The 20,660-nt window shown below is 41.9% G+C and overlaps 1 protein-coding gene across 1 annotated transcript in view; it reads right to left on the bottom strand.

Moving 5' to 3' along the window:
* Positions 1 to 3,550: 3,550 nt before the first annotated feature.
* Positions 3,551 to 20,660, bottom strand: part of LOC115474985 (sodium- and chloride-dependent neutral and basic amino acid transporter B(0+)-like) — a 127,914-nt gene continuing 110,804 nt past the window's right edge. The window contains exons 12-14 of the mRNA XM_030210726.1: positions 20,315 to 20,482; positions 18,707 to 18,754; positions 3,551 to 3,679 (exon numbers count right to left, since the gene is read on the bottom strand). Coding sequence (XP_030066586.1) covers positions 3,551 to 3,679; positions 18,707 to 18,754; positions 20,315 to 20,482 — 345 coding nt within the window. The remainder of the gene's footprint in view (positions 3,680 to 18,706; positions 18,755 to 20,314; positions 20,483 to 20,660) is intronic.

Genomic DNA, 20,660 nt, shown 5'->3' with positions numbered 1-20,660 from the left:
ATCAATGTCTTAAAGCTACTCTGCCTTATTAGGATGCATGAATAGACCAAAGACCTATCCCAAAATTTGGAGGAACCTGGGCCCTTATAAACATTTCAGAGGTGACCAATAACTGACTTGAGCATGGCCACCTTTGCCCTGACCTATATCACCCAACTTCTTGCCATCGGAACACAGAAAGCCTGATTCCACCAGAATGAAATACTACCCTCAGAAGGGACAGAGTATTGAGCATATAGATACGTTTTCCTTTAAAATTACCAAATGAAACCAATCTCTGCCCCAAGGCTTAAGAGATGCTACCCTGTGAGCCTGAGAGGACACTGAGTCCTCAGGACTAAACCCAGGTTCTAAATAGTGGTCTTGCACACTTGACTGCCTGGGAGACAGCATTTCATCCAGAACTTCTGTATCATGTCCTAGAATCAGTCTCTGTTCTCTGTTGTGAATTTATCTTCACCCCAATCTCTTGTGGAGGAAGAAAATTGAAGAATAGGCCCCTAAAAAGGCAATAGGTCTCATTTTCTGATGATAGTCCACAGAGTATCCGAATTTACTACCTGTGTATTAGGGATTGAAGTGGACAGTCAGTCAACTATTTCAAATCAGGTTAACAAAGTGGTTAAAATTTCTTTCCTTCTTTTACGAAAATTGAGAGCAATTCGTAGAAACTTTGAATTATCCAGCTTTAGACTCATATTACAATCTTTGCTACTCTCCAAATTTGATTATTGTAGCATAGTTTACATTGGTTGCATGACTGAGCTTATAAAAAAGCTCCAAATAATTCAAAATTTTGCTGTGAGCGTTATATATTCCTTACCTAGAGAAGATCACATAACCTCTTACTTTTTGTTTTTGTTACATTTGTACCCTGCGTTTTTCCCACTCATGGCAGGCTCAATACGGCTTACATGGGGCAATGGAGGGTTAAGTGACTTGCCCAGAGTCACAAGGAGCTGCCTGTGCCTGAAGTGGGAATTGAACTCAGTTCCTCAGTTCCCCAGGACCAAATTCCACCACCCTAACCACTAGGTCACTCCTCCACTTGCAAAACTTCACTGGTTACCAGTGGTTGCAAGGTCCCAATTTAAACTATGTGTTATGGGTTTTAGGGCATCGTATGAGGACCTTGCATTATATTTGGTTGAGTGTTTCTCATTTTTAGACAGACAATTAGCTCAGGGACAGGTAGTCCTGAGATTTCCCTTAATAGTTTCAGTTGAATTTAAGAGACAACTGTCTTCATGTTTATCTTACAGAGCTGCCTTGGTATGGAATTCCCTACCATAATTAGATTAATAAAGGTGTATCTGCCTTTTAGAAAACAGCTGAAAACTTTTCTATTTAAAAAAATATGGTTGCTGATTAGTTTTAGCTTTATAATTGTAAATTCCCGAATTGTCTCGGTTTTTAGTCTTTTGTTATCCACACTGAACCGAGGTTTTGCAGAATACAAGATTGTTGTGTAATGTAATGTAACTTTTTAAACTGGTTTTAAAGTGACTGGTAGTTTTATTACTTATTGGTCCTTCTTTAATCTACTATCTTATGCTTCACTGGATTCATTCTTTTCTCGAGTCCATCTTACCACATCAGCGTTAGACATCCATTGTTGATGTCTACCAGTCTCTCAACTGGCACTTTTCCTTCATGCTGAAAGACTGTAGTTGTATGGCCAGTTTTGAAAAAAGAAAACTTAGATGTGTATGTTATTGAGAACTATAGCCCATATCTAATTTATCTTTTGTCTATAAATAAGTGGAGAACAAGACTTTTTGTAACGTAAAGACTTTGCTGACAAAAGGATTCTTTTATATCCCAGACAACTGAGATTTAGAGACCACCATAGCACAGAAACCAGCCTTTTAGATAGTCTAATAGAGGCTCATTTTCAAAGCACTTAGACTTACAAAGTTCCGTAGGTTACTAGGGAACTTTGTAAGTCTAAGTGCTTTGAAAATATGCCTCTAAGTGAACTCCATGAATCACTAAATGGAAATTACCTCTTACAGTGTCATTATGTTTATGTTTATTCCACAGTTGACATACCACCTTTCTGTAGATATAGTCAAAGCAGTTTCCATTTACATATACTATTACAGGTAGATTTATCCTCAGCTTTTGATCTGGTTGATCATGGACTGTTGTTACATTGGAAGCACAGTGGAATGAGAGGTACTGTCCTTGCTTGGTTTTGATCTTTTCTTATGTATCATTCTTTTTATGAAGTGGAGGAGTAGCCTGATGGTTAGTGCAGTGGCCTGAGAACTAGGAGAACTAGGTTTAATTCCCACTGAGGCTCCTTACAACTCTGGGCAAGTCACTTAACCCTCCATTGCCCCCAGTACAAAATAAGTACCTATATATAACACGTAAACCACTTTGATTGTAACCACAGAAAGGCACGTATTAAATCCCATCCCATTTCATTTTATGTCTCATTTAATCCACAGAATTCTAGTGTTCATTCTTTTCCTTGTGGCATTCACCAAGGCTCTGTGCTATCATTCCTACTATTTAATCTCTTTATCAACCTATTCGCATTATTAGTACAGATATTAGGTATCAACACATACCTATTCATGGATGGCATCTAGTTGACTGCACATGTTAACCCTAAGAATTCAGATTTATCTACTCTTAACTGTGTTTGAGCCAATAGCCTCTTGGCTTTTCCAGAATTATCTTAAGCTTAATCCTTCAAAGTCTAGGGCTATATGGGTTCAGATAGACCATCAATGCCCAGTATGGCTCCTTGGTGTAGCCTTTGACTCACAGCTGTCCTTTCATGCTCATATTTCATTGTAATAAAACCTTGCTTTTATCACCTTATCAGATCGATCCACCTTCTCTATTAATACCAATTCAGTTTTCAATGTGTTATTGCTTTATTCCCATTGAAAGGAAGTGGGAAGTGGACCAATGACTCCAGGGGGACAGGATACTGATGTATAAAGTACCACTTTATTCACAGACTCGACACAGTACCGTGTTTCGGCCACAGGCCTGCCTCAGGAGTCTTAAATGATTCTGGTACTAGGAATCGTCTGAAAGTTAGGTGGTCTTGAAAAAGACCTTTGAATGATTGAAACAGATACTTTAAAGTCTCTGTGAAGTCTGTCAAAAGTAAAACTTTAAAGACCACCTAACTTTCAGACGATTCCTAGTACCAGAATCATTTAAGACTCCTGAGGCAGGCCTGTGGCCGAAACACGGTACTGTGTCGAGTCTGTGAATAAAGTGGTACTTTATACATCAGTATCCTGTCCCCCTGGAGTCATTGGTCCACTTCCCACTTCTTTTTAACTGTTGTTTTCTCGTGGGAGTTAGTGTTCATCCACCTCGGTGGAACACCTCCTCATTGCTCTATTCCCTTCATCACAGAAATTAAGGAAACATTTGGAGACCTGGTGGCAAGCACAAAAGTAGGAAGGACTGTATGATAATTGCACATTATTTAATGGTACTGGGGTGAACTTCAGCTGAAGGGAAGGAAGCTGTGGGGGGAGGGGGTAAAGGTGTTCAAAGTTGTTTCTTACCATTGTTTTTAAGACTGTATTGTGGCGTTGTTGTTGTTGTTGTTGTTGTGGTTCCTGTTATTGCTACTGTTGCTTGGAACTACCTTTGAGATATTTATGGCTGGTTCACTGAAGAAACCACTATGATGCAGCTGAATCTGTGTAAATCAAAAATTGAAAAAAATCACCATGCAATTAAATGACCAAACTGAATTTATAAATTCCAACCCCATCAATAATACATATTTTATTGGCAGAGTTTTTTAAAATGTTTCAAACTTGTGATTTTTATTAGCCCAAATATATTTGTCCAAATAAATCTTATTGTTCAGAGAAGTGAAAGCATCTGCTTGTTTGGAAATTTAGCCATTTATAAACAAATGTTGCAAGCTCCACCTCCCACTTCTGCCTCACCTTTAGTCTAACATGAAGAAGGCTTCATATTAAGAGGGACAGGGCAAGCAGCTTTCTCTATTTCTCTCCTACTGTCATAGCCTAGAAACTCAGATGAAGAAAAGGATGGACCGGGAAGGAGAATGGGTGGAGAGATGTACAGCTTTCAAGCATCAGGTCAGTTAAGAGACTAAACTGTGGGGAGAGGGGGGGCAGGAAAGGGGTGAATGGAGTGCAGCAGTTGTCCATGGGATCTATGGAAAGATTGAGCTGGCTGTGCTCACTTATATGGGGTAAAAGGAACCATTTTAATCATGGGCGTAGACTGGGGGGGCATTGCCCCCTCAAATGATGACAACGACTTACCTGAAGTCGCTTCGGTGAACTGGCGGGCAGGGCGCCAGTAGTAAAAGCAGCAAGCAGGCACGCTTGTCTCCGTCCCCTTCCCTGCCCTCTCTGCGTCCCGCCTTCCTCTGATGTCATTTCCTTTCAGGCGGGTGGGACGCTGAGAGGGCAGGGAAGTGGACGGAGACGAGCGTGCCTGCTTGCTGCTTTTACAACCCCCGCTCGCTCGCCCACCTGTTCGCTGCTGGAGTGGAAGTGCTGTTTCCACTCCCCCGCGCAGCTGTCGCCGTTCACTCAAAACACAGCAAACCTGAGGGCAACAGCTGATTTATGGGCATGCTGCTATAAAGTCTCCCTTTGGAAAGCCAGTGGGCAAAACGGGTCCCTGCTGGAGTTCAGAAATTTAAAGCTAAGTGCTATTTGATATTCACGTTATGAAAAGATGATATGAAAGTTTATGATTTGCACTGCATACTGCATTTAAAGTACACACAAAGAAAAACATAAATATATTATTGAAAATTAAAAGAAAAAATGTAAAATATTACTGGAGGTTTTTGGCCAGTGATGAAATGATCATCTGTTGTGCTTGAAAGGTTTCTGTGAAGTTTTTGCTTCAACACTAATGACTTTTGAGGTCTTTTCTTCCATTTGATTTTTACACAGATTTTTAAATTTAGGCCAGGGCTGACTAGTGAAATTGGGTGCACCTAAGAGCACCATGTAACTTATAGTATTCTATCTATAACGTGGAGACATACCCATGCACCTCCTATAGTCCGCCCCTTGCAGTTACGCACTTAAGTGGCCTGCAGTAGTGTGGGTGCAGGTTTTTGGCACACGCTGGGCCATGTTTTACCATTGTCTGTCTTGGGGGAGGCGCTTGATAGAATGGGGAAGGAGGAAAGAAGGAAGGAAGGAAGGGAGAAAGAGCTGGCTTGATATCTCATACATATTCATTATGGTTATTCCCAAAAAAAGCCAGCTCTTTTTCCCTTCCTTCTGCTATATTAGCATATTCATTTGCATATATATATATATATATATATATATATGCAAATGAATATGCTAATATGCTCCGCCCCATCCTTTGCCCCCCAAAATGAAACAGTCAAACTACGCCCATGATTTTATATTTAGACTTTGTGGATTACATCTTAAGCACCATTACTGATGCCTGTTTTCTGTGTGAAATTGTGGAGGAGCAGTATGCACTGCAAGACATGAATGAGGTAATACTAGTTGTTTACCTCATTGGTAAGACTACTACTGAAGCCCAACACCTCATTGTGATGATCGTATGTAAATCATTTTGAATATCAGGTCTTATGTTTATAAGCTTAGGCCTACCTTTTATTTACTTAGATGTACGAGGCTAATTTATAAACCTAATGCTGAAAATCAGTGCTAAGCTCCTAACCTTGTTCTCCCATTCTAAATCTGCCCTTGTTGCCACTCACCTTTTTATGCTTCTAAATTTAGAAGTTCAGTGAAATTTGGACTGTAAAGGTAGGCCCTCATACCTAGTAAATTTTCAAAGAGACCAATTTAGGTACATAACTTTCAACAGGGCCGCCGAGAGACTGGGCCAGGCCCGGGACAAGGCCGCCCCCAGGGCCCCCCCACCCGAGGTCGCCGGGCCCCCCTCCACCCACCACTGGACCCTCTCTCCACCCCCGGGCCTTCTGCACAGACCTTAAGTGCCTCACCTTCGAAGGCGCAGCAAGCAGCGGTAGATCCACTCCTTCCTTCCGTGTCCCGCCCTCGCGGGTTACGTCAGGCGAGGGCGGGACACAGGAGTGGTCTGCCGCTGCTTGCTGCGCTTTCGAAGGTGAGGCACTTAAATCCAATGCCAGGGAGCGACGGAGGGCGGGTGGGCCGGACTGCTGCGGCGGCGCCAGGCCCCCCCCCCCCGGAGACCCGGGCTCGGGGAATTTTGTCCCCCCCTGTCCCCCCCTCTCAGCGGCCCTGACTTTCAAAGTTAGGAGCATAAATTCTTTGAATACCAGATCCTATATTTCTAGCTCATTCAATTACAAACGCTCTAAGCAGGTTACAGTAAACATATGTATATTTAACATAATAGATGACAGAAGATAAAGACCTGTACGGTTCATCCAGTCTGCCCAACAAGATAAACTCATAGTATAAGGTGTGATAAGTATGCTTGGTCTTGATTTGTCCTTGCCTTCTATACAGGCGTGGAACCAAGAAATATAAGACAATAAAAAGAAATATAATAAAAACATGTAAAAATCATATGTTGCCGCTTGAGGAATACTGTGTGTCAATGCATGTGTGAACTTTAGAGGGGACAGTGATTGCAGTTCTATCAATCTTCCAATGAAAAATGTGAATTTACCTGTCTTTCCCTGCTGACAGCATATGATGTCAGCTACTGTAAATCACCTGAATGAGTTTCAGCACTAAAAGAAAGATCACAAATATACAACAATGGAGGAATCTCAGAAATGTTCAACCAAAACGATAGCTATGTGTTATCACCTGAGCTGTATAATCTAGATGGAAATTAAGATACTTTGATTGTGAAATTATTTCAATACCCAGGCAACAGATTTTTGTACTTTAGGTCAGCATCACATGGGTCAGAGTATGCTGCTTATTCAAATAGATTATGATGAGCTCATCAATGCAGTGTGTTTCGATAGAGCTCCTGCATCTATCTACCATTAATTGATACTTGGGAGATGTGCCTGATGTAGAATCCAAATTACTACATTTACTTAAAATCTGTTGCCAACTTTATTGATGACCTTTACCTGTCTTTGAATGAATTCAACTAATCTTATCAACCCCCTCATTTGAAATAACAATAAAACAGCAGTGCTTACAACACACAGTATCAACTGCCTCCAGCTGAAAGTGGTCCGTTTTAACTGCAGCAGGCTTCTGGAATGGAGGTGAAGCACAGTTCTATGTTCTCCCCACATCACTGTAACATCACTTTTACCTAGCAACAGGAGAAACAGAAAAAAAGCAGGAGCAGTGGCGTAGCCAGAAGGCAATTTTTGGGTGGGCCAACAGGTTGGATGGGTGGGCACTAGAGTTGCCAACTTTTTTGAAAAAGAAAAAAACAGCAAACCTGATGCACCCATGCTCTGTCCCTACCCCACTCCCCATAACTTCAATGAGGGTTGCAGTGCAGGCTTCAGTGGCTGCAGGCCAATTGAGAGCCAAGGGAAGTACAATAGACTGCACTATTCAGCCCCACTGAGCCATGGTCCTCCAACACATATATGGTATTGAAGCCAAACACATTCTGCATCCAGAGAACCTCCTGGCCCTCCACCAACAATGGATACAGAGCACAGCAAGGACAATTCTCCATAAAACTCATCATATAAAGAAATTTTGTTTTCTAGTGTAATCTCAATTACAGACATATTATAAATTAACTTTAAAAAAATCTATAAAACAAAAGTCACTCAGAACCTTGAGCAAATCTACCATGCCAACACTAACTTCCAAAAACAAAGATCCTACCTATGAAAAAGAAGTGCCTTAAATATTATAGTAGGGCCCTACAATACAAATACATTTATCAGGAAAGCTGAACAAGCCAAATTACTACAGAATGCTACATGGAAACTTCATGCTAACAGAATACCTCAGTCACACACCCAAGACACAAATGCCAAATACAGAATAAGTGACCACAAACTCTAGAAATATAAATTAAATGGAAACCCCAAGAAACTAGACCTTGCATGTAGTACAACACCAGAGAAACAAGAAAGAAAGGCATTTGCTCCTGTGGAAAATATAAAGATGGCACATGCCAGGGATGGTGTTAGGGGTTGGTTCCTTGGCCAGAGAAAGCCTGCATGCTGGAAGCTGAAGGCGCAGCCTGGTAATGGACTTTGGAGTCCTTTCCTAGATTTCTGTCCTGGACCCCAGCCATGTTTACCATCAACTTTGGCAAGATGTACATTCCAAATCCAACATATTATATTCACAACATTGAAAATAAAATATTTTTTTTATACCTTTTTGTTGTCTGGTCATTTTTTCTCAAATCATATTGGTCCCAGTCTCTGTTTTCTGCTTCCCTCTGTCTTCTCTTAACTCACTTGCCAGGGTCTCCTATTTGACATTTCTTCTTTCTTCATGTCCATCATCCATCTCCCATCTCTGTTTTCCTATATTTCCTTGTTCATTATCTCCCCTGTGTTCATATCCCCTCATCCATCATCATTCCTCTGTGCACCTATGCACCCCATGCCCAGCATATCCCTTCTGCGTTCCTATTCTCTCCCTTGTCTAGTATCTTCCCCCCCCCCCCCCCGTGTCCATATACCCCCCTCTCAGTGTCCAGCATTTTATCTCTATTCCATATCCCCTTCCCCCGCCCTTGGTCAGGCATTACCCCTCCGTGCCATGTGCTATCCCCATACAGCATCTCACATTTGTGTCCCTGTCCCATGCTCTCACCTAATGCCCATCATCTCCCTTCTGTATCTGTATACTTCCCTATGTCCCCTTTCTCCCTCCTCCACACCAATGTGTCCCTCTCCTCTCTGATCCCACCCCCAACCAGCTTCTCTTCCTCTCTTTCCTTCCCCTTATGCATCTGGCTCTTTCTCCCTGCATCTCTCTCCCTTCCCTCTGCATATCATCATCTGCATATCCAGCACCTCTCCTTCCGCTCCCCCCCCCCCACACGTCCAGCATCTCCCTTTCATCCAGCCCCCATACATGTCCAGCACCTCTCCCCTTCACTTCAACCCTCTGCATATCCAGCACTTCTCCCCTTTCCCTCCACCCCCCTGCATATCCAGCACCTCTCCCCTTCCTTCCACCCCCCCCTATATATCCAAAACCTCTCCCCTTCCCTCCAAACTCCCCTCTGCAAATTACAAAACCTCTCCCCTTCCTTCCAACTTCCCCTCTGCAAATCTAAAACTTCTTCCCTTCCCTCCAAACTCCCCTCTGCAAATCCAAAACCTCTTCCCTTCCCTCCAAACTCCCCTCTGCAAATCCAAAATCTCTCCCCTTCCCTCCAACCTCCCCTCTGCAAATCCCAAAACCTCTCTCCCTTCCCTCCAACCCTCTGCCCCTGGCAAGTCCAGCACCCTTCTGTTCCCTCCCCTCCCTGCCTCCCCTTACTTCTGGGCCAGCATGCAGCACCCCACTGACTTCCTCACCTCTCTCCCACCCCTGCCGCAGCGCTTCATTTAATGTTGTCGGCGCTGCCGTTACAGTTTCCCACCCCCGCGGCGGCGCTTTACACTTTACCTAACAGCCAACGCTACAGATGCAGCGCTGACGTCCGAATCCGACATTCTGCTCCGGGGCCTTCCGCGTCCCGCCTCCGTAACAGGAAGTTACATCAGCGTGGAAGGCCCCGGAGCAGGACGTCGGATTCGGACGTCAGCGCTGCATCTGTAGCGTTGGCTGTTAGGTAAAGTGTAAAGCGCCGCCGCGGGGGTGGGAAACTGTAACGGCAGCGCCGACAACATTAAATGAAGCGCTGCGGCAGGGGCGGGAGACGGTCAAGATAAGGATCTGCTTCTGGGCGGGCGGGCCTGAGGCTAAACTGGGTGGGCCTGGGCCCATCCAGGCCCACCCGTAGCTACGCCCCTGAGCAGGAGGCGATCCTATTGAAACAGCAGTTCTCAACCCAGATCTCGGAACACACCAAGCCAGTCTGGTTTTCAAGATATCCACAATGAATAAGCATGAGATAAATTTGCATGCATTGTGATCTGCCCTCATATTCATGGAGGCAGGTTGTTTATTTTCTACAGGTATGTGTTGGACATTGTTATATCAGATTGCATTGCCTGTGACAGTTTACATTGCTTGTGCCTTTAAGAAAGGCAGGAAGTACCTTTGGACAACAAATATTAATCTTCCTGCAGTGCTCTGTAATAGGCTTTTCCTGAGCACATGTCCCAGTTCCCTATGCCTTGTGGGACTTGCCTTATTGGCTAGTTTCTTGTTCCCATGTATGATGGGTATAGCCTGTACTGTACGTTCTGTCTCCTCTCTTGAATAATAAGAATCTGTCTGCAGCACGGGTTTCTAAGAACTGTGTCTAACACTGAGCCTAGCTGTTTTAAGCCTCTCAAAAGCCCGTAACATCATCAAATTTTCACCATTTAAAGTATTGACAGCATCTAATCATCAGCCAGTGCTGAGATTTCCTGGCTTCCTTGGTTAACAGGGTGTGCTGGTAGAAAACAGACTCCCAGTTCTGCAGGGCTGAGATTTTTGTGCACCATTACAAAACTGTAATGCTCCTGTTTACTAAGCCATGCTAGCGGCTGTCCCAGCGCTAGTGCCAACAGAGCCCATTCAAATGGAAATAATGTGATATCTTTTTTATTGGACTAATTTTAATGCATTTTTGATTAACTTTTGGAGACCAAAACCTCCTTCCACAGGACAGGATACCATAACAGAGAAAGGTGATTTTGGCTTCAGAAATCTAATAGAAAAAATTGTATTTAGTCCAATGAAATGATACCATCTTATTTTTCCTTTTCTTATTGTAATTATATTTGTTAATTTGAAGAGTGATTGGAATATGTCAATTTTTGAAAATTATCTGCTGTCTATATTTTGCAGAGGGGGACATTCATCACTGTTTCTTTCTCTGTTTCTCTTCCTGCCTTTGGTCTGCCATATAAATAAGGAAAAGTGGTGAGACCGGAACCTGGAAAGGTAACTAGAAGCTGATAGAGTGGCAGGGGGAATAAAAGGAAGGGCTGAGAGATGAGCAGAGGACCTATGGTTGGCAGAGAAATGCTGGCATTAGATGATAGAGGAGCTGCAAGAGGGAGGCTTGCTGTAAAAGAGGGTAATGGCTATGAGATAATACTGCTGTGAGGGTCTGGGGTAGTATCTAAAATAAGAATTCCTGGCTAGCAAAGGAGAGAAATAACTTTTAGGATAATTTCCTAAAAGAAAAGTCCACAAGCCATTATTATGATGGATTTGGGAAAATCCACTGCTTATTTCTAGGATAAGCAACATTGTTTTACTCTTTTGGGATCTTGTCAGGTACTTGTGACCTAGATTGGCCACTGTTAGAAACAGGATACTGGATTTCATTGGTTTGTCCCAGAATGGTAACACTTATGTAACTAGTTTAAGCTGAAGTTACTACGTAGATTAAGATACCTTTTAGAAAGTTGATGTTTTCAACTAGTAGTCCAGGCAGTGCTTTTAAAATCTTTTTTATTATTGTAACATCTGTTTATTAGGCTTGTCAAATAAACAATTGAAGAGACTTCAAGTTTTGTAAAATGCATCTGCTAAATTGATCTTAAAAGAAAGTAAATTTGATCGTGCAACACCATTCTTGCGAGAATTACATTGGTTGCCTATCAGAGCAAGAATCAAATTTAAATATTTAACTTTTATTTTTTAAGACTTTGTATGGGTTAAGTCCTGGATATTTAACAGCATTTGTTACCATTTTGTAGATCTTTGCTTTGTCTCTGTTCTTCACAGGAATTGTTATTGACATTTTCATCATCTAATTGTTGTTGGTTGCTTAGTACCAAAAGAGTACATTCTTTGGTAGAGCTGTTGAATTTTGAAATTTATTTTATTTTAGTTACATTTGTACCCTGCGCTTTCCCACTCATGGCAGGCTCAATGCGGCTTATATGGGGCAATGGAGGGTTAAGTGACTTGCCCAGAGTCACAAGGAGCTGCCTGTGCCTGAAGTGGGAATTGAACTCAGTTCCTCAGGACTAAAATCCACCACCCTAACCACTAGGCCACTCGAAATAACTTATCATCTGAGGTTAGAAATATTACACATTATATGAGTTTCAAAGTTTTGTTATTCTAGTACTACTATTACTTATCACTTCTATAGCGCTACAAGGCATACGCAGCGCTGTACACCATACATGAAAAGACAGTCCCTGCTCAAAGAGCTCACAATCTAAATATATTCCAGTGTTATCTTCTATAATTTATGGAATTGATTGCTAAACCTATGGTATTGAATATGCCCTTGTCGTACCATATAATCATGTTTCTGATGTATCCCACTTTGAACTTGGTGGCTAAGCGGGACATAAATGTTGTTATTCAATTAAATTAAGGAGAGTGAGAAAAGTAGTCACAGATTCTGATAGCTGGCAGACATAGGTTGTGAGGGGAAGAGAGGCTGAGAGTAGAGCAGGTGGCCATAAAAGGAAGCTGAAGTAAATACAAACTAGGGAAGGAGGCATAGTTTGTAATATTATTTGGTATTATATTATTTGGTACATTTATACCCCACATTTTCCCACTAGAGGGAGCACAGTGTGGCTTACAATGTTACAAAAGGTTACAATATAAGAAGTGTAATGACACAAAAGTCAGAAGGACGGGAAAGATCATGAGGGCAATACACGTTGGCTAAACGGGTATAGGTAATATGGGGAAGGTGAAGGCTGAGCGTTAATTGAAAGAGAAGCAGGTGAGGAAAGGGCTGATAGGGGAGATAGGCTAAGAAAATGATTCTGATATGAGAAAGGAATATAGATGGAGGGCAGGGCCGCCGAGAGGGGGGAACAGGGGGGACAAAATTTGCCGCAGTCCGGCCCACCCACCCTCCATCGCTCCCTGCCATTGAACATAAAGCGCCTCACCTTCGAAAGCGCAGCAAGCAGCGGGAGACCACTCCTTCCCTCTGTGTCCCGCCCTCACCTGATGTAACGTCTGCGAGGGTGGGACACAGGGAGTGAAGGAGGCCCGAAGGGAGTGATCTGCCGCTGCTTCTGCTGTGCTTTTGAAGGCGAGGCCCTGTGAGTTCAATGCAGAGGGCCCGGGGGTGGGTGGCAGGGGGCCCCGGTGACCTTGGGTGGGGGGCCCTGGGAGTGGCCTTGTCCCGGGCCCGGCCCAGTCTCTCAGCGGCCCTGATGGAGGGAATAAACACAAAGGAATGAGATAAGGATGGCAGTAGCAAGAGGGGTGAGACTTGGAAGGGAAAGAGAATAAATTTGAGTTAGGCCCCAAAATTTGAAAGTCAGCTTCTCTCTCCCCACAACTGAGCAAACCCAATTATCACTGAGTGGGAGATATACTATTGGCTAATTGGGCTGGATCATTTGTAGGGTGGCAGCTGGTATCTGTTCTTTTTTTCCTGCCTTGCAGTCATTGAGGTAAATAAGGTATTTTGGGGGGAGGATGGGGAAAGAAGAAAAGGTTGTGGTAGCATACAATAACATGATCTATAATTCTCCCTTTTAAAAATTACTTTCCCTTGGCAGTTCTAATATTGAGAGTGGATGTGGTCAAGGATTCAACTTCCATTTTTCACAAAAATAGAAAAATGTGATTCCCCTATTATATTCCATAGGGGGTAGAAATGGTGGCCCTAGTGGGGGCATTGGGCTGTGTGAGCCTAAAAAAGTAACACAGTAGGAGAAGTAATAATTGTATCTGACAAAGGGAGGCCCAAGCTTTCCATGTGCCCCATAAAAATTAACATATTATTTTAATCCAGAGGGCCAAATTCTGGGATTTAATAATTAGAGGCAAATGCTACAGCAGGTACACCCATTTAGGCAAAAGCACCATCTTAAGAAATTGGACTATACCACACATAGACAAAGAAAGACCCTTCCATCTAGTACACAAAATTTTAATAGCAGACAAAAATTGGGTAACATTTAGAGTATATATTTATTTATTTATTTATTTATTTATTTATTTATTTATTGCATTTGTATCCCACATTTTCCCACCTTTTTGCGGGTTCAGTGTGGCTTACAATATGGGTTGAATGTTGGAAATACAATTTATATAGATAGTTAGGGATTATATTAAGCAGGGTTAGACGAAACAATTGAGGTGTCGTTAAGGGAAGTGATAATGGAACATAGGCATTGCAACTTTGGAAGGAAGCAATGGGAGCTAAGGGGCGATAAAAAGACATGAAGTCATATGGTAAACAACTTTCTGTGTGTAGAGGTGTGAGTGATGTGATAATATGGGAATGGGAGTTCCGAGATGAATGTACGATGCATTAGTGAACAGTAAGTATGGACTTTATGTGTTTTGTTATATAAATGCCCTAGATCCCTAGGAATCCCAAGACCCAAATATTTTAACTTCTCCCCTGACTATTTTAATGGAAGTTACCCCAGCCAATTAAGGACTAAGTCCTCGCTCACACAGCTTCAGATTTATCATGATTAATCCAAAGACCTGAATACTGACCACAAGTGTGCAATAGATCCAAGGCTTTGGGCAATATCCTTGTAAGTTGAATAAGGGCTACCAACAAATCATCTGCAAATAAAGCCACCTTAATACCCTTATCATTTTAGCTAGTGTTTCAAGTTGTCAAACACTTGTTTGCCCACCATCTTGAAATAAGGGGGGGGGGTGTAGGGCTAAAACCCCTGCTTATATAACTATATGAGAGCTTGGTAACAACCTTAGCATCAGCTGCTTCAGATCATCCTCAATACAGCATGATTACAACAGAAAGGGATTGCTTAAGAACGGCTTACCCAATGGAATCATCTGACAAACATTCTTGCCCAGTCATGTACCCCAGGTCAGATTAGCCCAGACACTTCAGAGCCTAGGCCTTTGCATGAAATCAAAGTCAGGATTCGCATCATTAGATTGTTTGGAGCCTGAGACCCCGGAATTGCAATTCGCTAATACCACATAAGTTTGCAATAAATCCCCAGGTTAGAAGATCCAGAACATGGGAAGGAGCTGGCCAGTTTCAAGGACTTCTGCCTCCACCAGAACTGTATAAGGAGGTACTGGAAACAAGAAAAGCTCTAAGAAGCAGCTGTTTTTTTTTTTCTATCTGATCTGAAGTAATATCACTCAAGTTACTGCCAGCCATCCACTCTGCCTACACTGCTGTGACCTGCCAGGGGTCTTTTGCATCCAGCTGTTCACCTGCTACCCACATCTACATCCAGGTTCTATAGCAGTTCTGTTATTACTAAAGGGTAATGATAAAAGGTCGGTTTCTGGGCCTGACCTAGGGTTTAATGTGCATTCACTCTGACCTAGTCTCTGATATACACATTTGTCTTTCATTTTCCTCAGTTATCTTGTATTTATTTATAATTGTATATAATTTGCAGTTACTCGTGTTTTCACTTTTGTTCTTTCATTAGCATGTAAATAAACAAACCTTTATTTTTATAAGAATTGGCTTGTTTCCTTGCTTGTCAGTTACCAGAGCAAAAGAACTCCATTTTGTATAATGTATGGGGAGAGATTTTAGTCAGACAAATAAAGCTGCCATTACAAGCAGTATACTGTATCTAGCTCCACCTACACCACTCAATCATAATGTGTTATTTTCTTTTATCATAGGATATATAACTGATTGTATATTTCTTATTTTATATACGAGTTCCTTTCCCTTTCTGCAGTTTTTATTTTGTTAACCACCCTGATCTGCTCCTAGTAAGGGTGATATAGCAAGTCTATTAAATAATAAGCATATAATCTCTAAGCTTTCAAGCTGTGATCCTTCCAGGGCTCAGAGCAGGTATGTGGCAGAGAATTTCATGTGAACTCAGCAGACTGGGAGTTGCCACTGACCTGGAATTTACGAGTACCAGGAGAAGTGCTGGGAATGGGAAACCAGTCCAAGAAAAAGGGGATGTGCCTGGCCCTGGAGCCAGGGAAATGATCCAGCAGTCTTGTGGAAGGTGGGGTCTCACAGATTGAGAGAGGAGTTAAACCTGTCAATGAGAAGAACTCTCACCTGCAGAGAACAGTGGGAAGTGGGAAGCAAAACAGTGAAGGAGCTATACCTGAAATAGAACTGGAAATGATGTTGGTGACTAAAATTATATTTCCTTTAAAATCTTCTTTATCAGAGAAAAGAGATGTAAGTTTAACCAACATTTTGGAAAATTCAGAAGTTATAGATTTATATTATTAGTGACTTTCGTCTTTGATTTAGATAGGAACAATGTTTTGAAATTGTATTTCCGATACATGGTTGATAGTTTTTTGGGTTCAAAGATGCATATATTTCCTGACACATCAAGCGAATCGCAGACTGGGAGGTGTGAAGTCTTGGCTTTTAAGCCAGGAATCATTGCCCTAGGTGGGACCTTCCTAGCGCGATTCCCTTGTAAGTGTTTTATTTCCTTATTACTTATTTGTTTGAACCTAAGAAATTATAAGAGTTTGTGGAAACAGATGAAGAATCCTCTGCAGCAACTTCCTTCAGTTACCACTGTACCGGCTGCAATAACCGATTAACCTTCCTCCCTCAGAAAATGTGAAGTGTAAGATTAACCATTTTGAGTTTTTCTTATTTTCTTTAAGATTGTTTTCCTGACCTTGGATCTTCCAATTGTGGACAATTATGTAAATACTAGTAAAAAAGGCCCGTTTCTGACACAAATGAAACGGGCGCTAGCAGTGTGTGTGTGAGAATGAGAGTGTGTGCGTGAGAATGAGAGTGTGCGCAAGTGCGTATGTGAGACACAGTGTGAGAAAGAGTGTGTTTCACACAGATACAGTGTGTGCAAGAGAGTGTGTGTGAGACACAGACTCTGTGAGACTGAGTGTATGAGACCAAGAGAGTGTGTGAGTGACTGTGTGACACATGGAGGGGCATAATGGAACAGAAACGCCTATCTCCATGGGCGTTAATCTCCGAGAACGGGTCCGTGAAGGGGCGGACCAAACTGTATTTACGAAAAAAATAGACGCCCATGTTTTATTCGCCAATGTGTGAGCTGGGCGTTTTTGCTTTTCAGCGATAACGGAGAATGAAAGCGCCCAGCTCAAAAACGAATAACTCCAAGGCATTTGTTCGTGGGAGGGGCCAGGATTCGTAGTGCACTGGTCCCCCTCACATGCCAGGACACCAACCGGGCACCCTAGGGGGCACTTTTACAAAAACAAAAAAACAGGTAAAAGAGCTCCCAGGTGCATAGCACCCTTCCATTGTGTGTTGAGCCCCCCCAAATCCCCCTCAAAACCCACTGCCCACAAGTCTACACCATTACTATAGCCCTAAGGGGTGAAGGGGGGCACCTACATGTGGGTACAGTGGGTTTGGGGGGGTTGGACGACTAATAAGCATTAAGCAGCACAATTGTAACAGGTAGGGGGGATGGGCCTGGGTCCACCTGCCTGACGTCCACTGCACCCCCTAACAACTGCTCCAGGGACCTGCATACTGCTGCCTGGGAGGAGGGTATGACATTTGAGGGTGAAAATAAAAAGTTGTGAAACATCATTTTTTTGTGGTGGGAGGGGGTTAGTGACCACTGGGGGAGTCAGGGGAGGTCATCCCCAATTCCCTCTGGGGGTAATCTGGTCATTTAGGGCACTTTTTGGGGCCTTATTCGTGAAAAAACAGGGTCCAGGAAAAGTGCCCTAAATTCTAGCTACAAACGCATCCATTATCGGCGAAGGGCGCCCATCTCTGTTCGGGTGATAACCACGCCCCAGTTCCGCCTTCGACACGCCTTCGACACGCCCCCGTCCACTTTGTCCGCATCCGCGACGGAGTGCAGTTGAAAGCGACCCAAATTCGGCTTTTGATTATACCGCGTTATTCGTTTTTGTGAGATAAACGCCCATCTCCCGATTTAGGTCGGAACTTGGGCGTTTTTCTCGTTCGATTATAAGCTGGATAGTGAATGTGATACAGTGTGAGACATAGAGTGTGTGAGAGTGAGAGAGAGAAAGACATTGACTGTGAGAGCGAGTGTGTTTGTGTGACAGAGATAACTCTCCCCCCCTATCTGGTGTCATGCCCCCCCTCCCTCCCTCTCTCGTTTCAGGCCCCCCCTTCTCTTTCTGGTGTCTGAGTGTTACTGTGCAGGATACTGAGCTCTGGCTGTGCTTCAATGAACTGACCAATCCTATGTAATAGAATGCACCTCCAACATTCTGAAGCTGAGAAACCTTGTGTGGTTGGTCACTTCTGCTTGTGACGAACCCGGAAGTACGTGATGTCAATTCAGGAGATGTGGGTTTCACCACCATGCATTTAGAACGTTGGGAGTTGTGGAGGCTTCATAGAATGTTGGAGGTGTGTTTTATATAGAGAGATATATTGTTGAGAGAAAATGTTTTCCTTTTTATATTAATTTCTGTATTTCCTTACATTTATGTGATAAATGTGAATGTAATTAAGTAATATGATAAAAAAAGGAAATGATGTTGATATATCCTATTCTGTTTCAAATAAATGCTTATGCCTAATAAACAATATCAGGAGGGAAAAGCTGCTGCTGGAGGTCAAATAGGTCTGCAGTACAACAGAAAAGAGAAAGAGACCATTCAGAATGGACTTTGTGGTCTTTATATTTTTATCACTGTTACATTTTAATGAACAGACATTTAATGCTTTATATCTTTTAATATACTTAATTTATATTCGTGCAGAAAGTAATAGCTATGTTAAAAATATTCCTTGTTGTCACATCCAATTAGAACCATATGTCAGTATCTTTGTCTCCGAGTTTTACCAAGGCTGGTCCCCAGTTCGCAGCAGGTTTAGAAATCTTTACAATGCGCTGTTTGAACAGAAAACAAGATTTCTTCTGTTAGTGATATTGTATGATAGGAAATAATATTATTGCAGATGAACAGTGACACTTCAAAGTAATTGTCATGGATAAACCAGTACCCCATCCGTGGGACAGGGTTTTTACAAAAATATATGACCAATATTCCCCTAATTCTATAAAACTGCACAAAAGCCAAGTCACTCACCTGTAGCAAGTGTTCTTCGAGGACAGTAGGCCAAGTATTCTTACAGCTGGGTGAAGTTATCTGACAGAGCCCAGTGTGAATGCTGATTAGCGATATTAAACCAGAACTTTCTAATAGTGTCCCACCACGCATGTGCTGGTCCCTTCCTCCACAACGCGTGAGCGCAGGTCCCTTAGTCATTTTAAAAAGCTAAAGAATACAACTCAAACTTTGCTTTCTCTGAGGACAAGCAGGCTATTGCATTCTCACAGCTGGGAATTTCTAGTTATCAGGCTCACCGAAAACAACAATGCTAGAACAATAGGGCTTGAAACATCAATGATGAGTCTACAATCATAAAAATTAAACAAAATTAAAAATTTGCCTACTAGCTGAACCAGGAGATAGTGGTAAGAAAAATAATTTGAATAAACCCTTGGACTCTCAAGCACAGTTGGACATTTCATTAATCTTGGAGACATCTATATCTGATATTGAACAACGTAGAACCCTTTTAATATCGTTTGTCTTTGAGCAGGATTTGAATGCTGTATTGAAGTTATATTTTAAAAATGCTTTGAAAATTTTTTGTAGTCAAAGAGTGTGGATATACCCGGATGTCTATAAAACAACTCAAGACAGGAGAAAGAAATTTTTATTGTATAGAGAAGAGAAGCCTTGGGGACAACATATCTATTGGCTTACCCATGTAAATGTCTGGTTAAATATTTGGGTGTAAAATATACTTTTTTTGAACCGGAACATCTTAAAGCATTCCTGGAGATGAAAAGACTAGCTAATAAACCTGTAGAGTAACTGATATCATTTAAGTATTAAAGTAATAAGGGTAGATAGGCCAGGCCATATATGCATTTTCTTTTTCTTTCTTGTTTAAGATCTCCTATTATCTAAATCACTTCCCCCTCAAGGTAGAGTTGTGGTCTAATTAATTGTATAACTTGCTCTTTCCTTTTATTGAAAGTATTGTAAGCTTAATGTCGTAATTATTTTTGTTTTTGATCAAGTTGTACAATGTATTTCATATTGCATGTTCCGCATGTAAAAAATGTAAATGATAAATTAAAAAAAAAAAAATTTGCCTACATACCCTTACTACCCACCTGGAAATATCTCTCGTTAACATCAAAGTATTCCTCTGGGTTAATTAGAGTTAAATCTCACAACAAAAATATTACATGAACCTGCTCAATTTGACTAAATAAAAATTCTAACATTTTTGTACTTAACCATTTTTTGATTTCCTTGGATATTCAAATATATGATGACTTCTGCAAACTTATTCCTAAATGAGCTGCAACAGTAAACATCTTTTTCAAAGTAATTATTATACAGATTTGGAAATATTCTCTTTAGATACTTGCCTCCCAAAGGGTTCCCTCAGTTTTAGAAATGTGTATTATGGCCATGATGGGTAACCAGATAAGACAGGAAATTGTCATAAGCCAGCCTAGAACGATTGACCAGGTGGGAAATTGAATTGGACCATATGTAGGTGCAGAAAATGTTGCCAAAGACCAAAGTAATACCACCTGGTAAAAATGAAAAATGATGTCAGTAACATGTTTCACAATGATATACACTGGTTACAAGACTGCAACCCATTTATTTTAGTAACAAGGTTTATATTACTCCTGGGGCAAATCTGCACAATATTTTTAAAAATGTTGTGCACAATATTTAAAATGTCTGCCAAATTCTGCATTGCTT

The sequence above is a fragment of the Microcaecilia unicolor genome, chromosome 7, assembly GCF_901765095.1.
Source record: "Microcaecilia unicolor chromosome 7, aMicUni1.1, whole genome shotgun sequence".
Lineage (NCBI taxonomy): Eukaryota > Metazoa > Chordata > Amphibia > Gymnophiona > Siphonopidae > Microcaecilia > Microcaecilia unicolor.
Note: the sequence above shows the minus strand (reverse complement) of the source record. Positions and strands in the feature narration are given on the sequence as shown.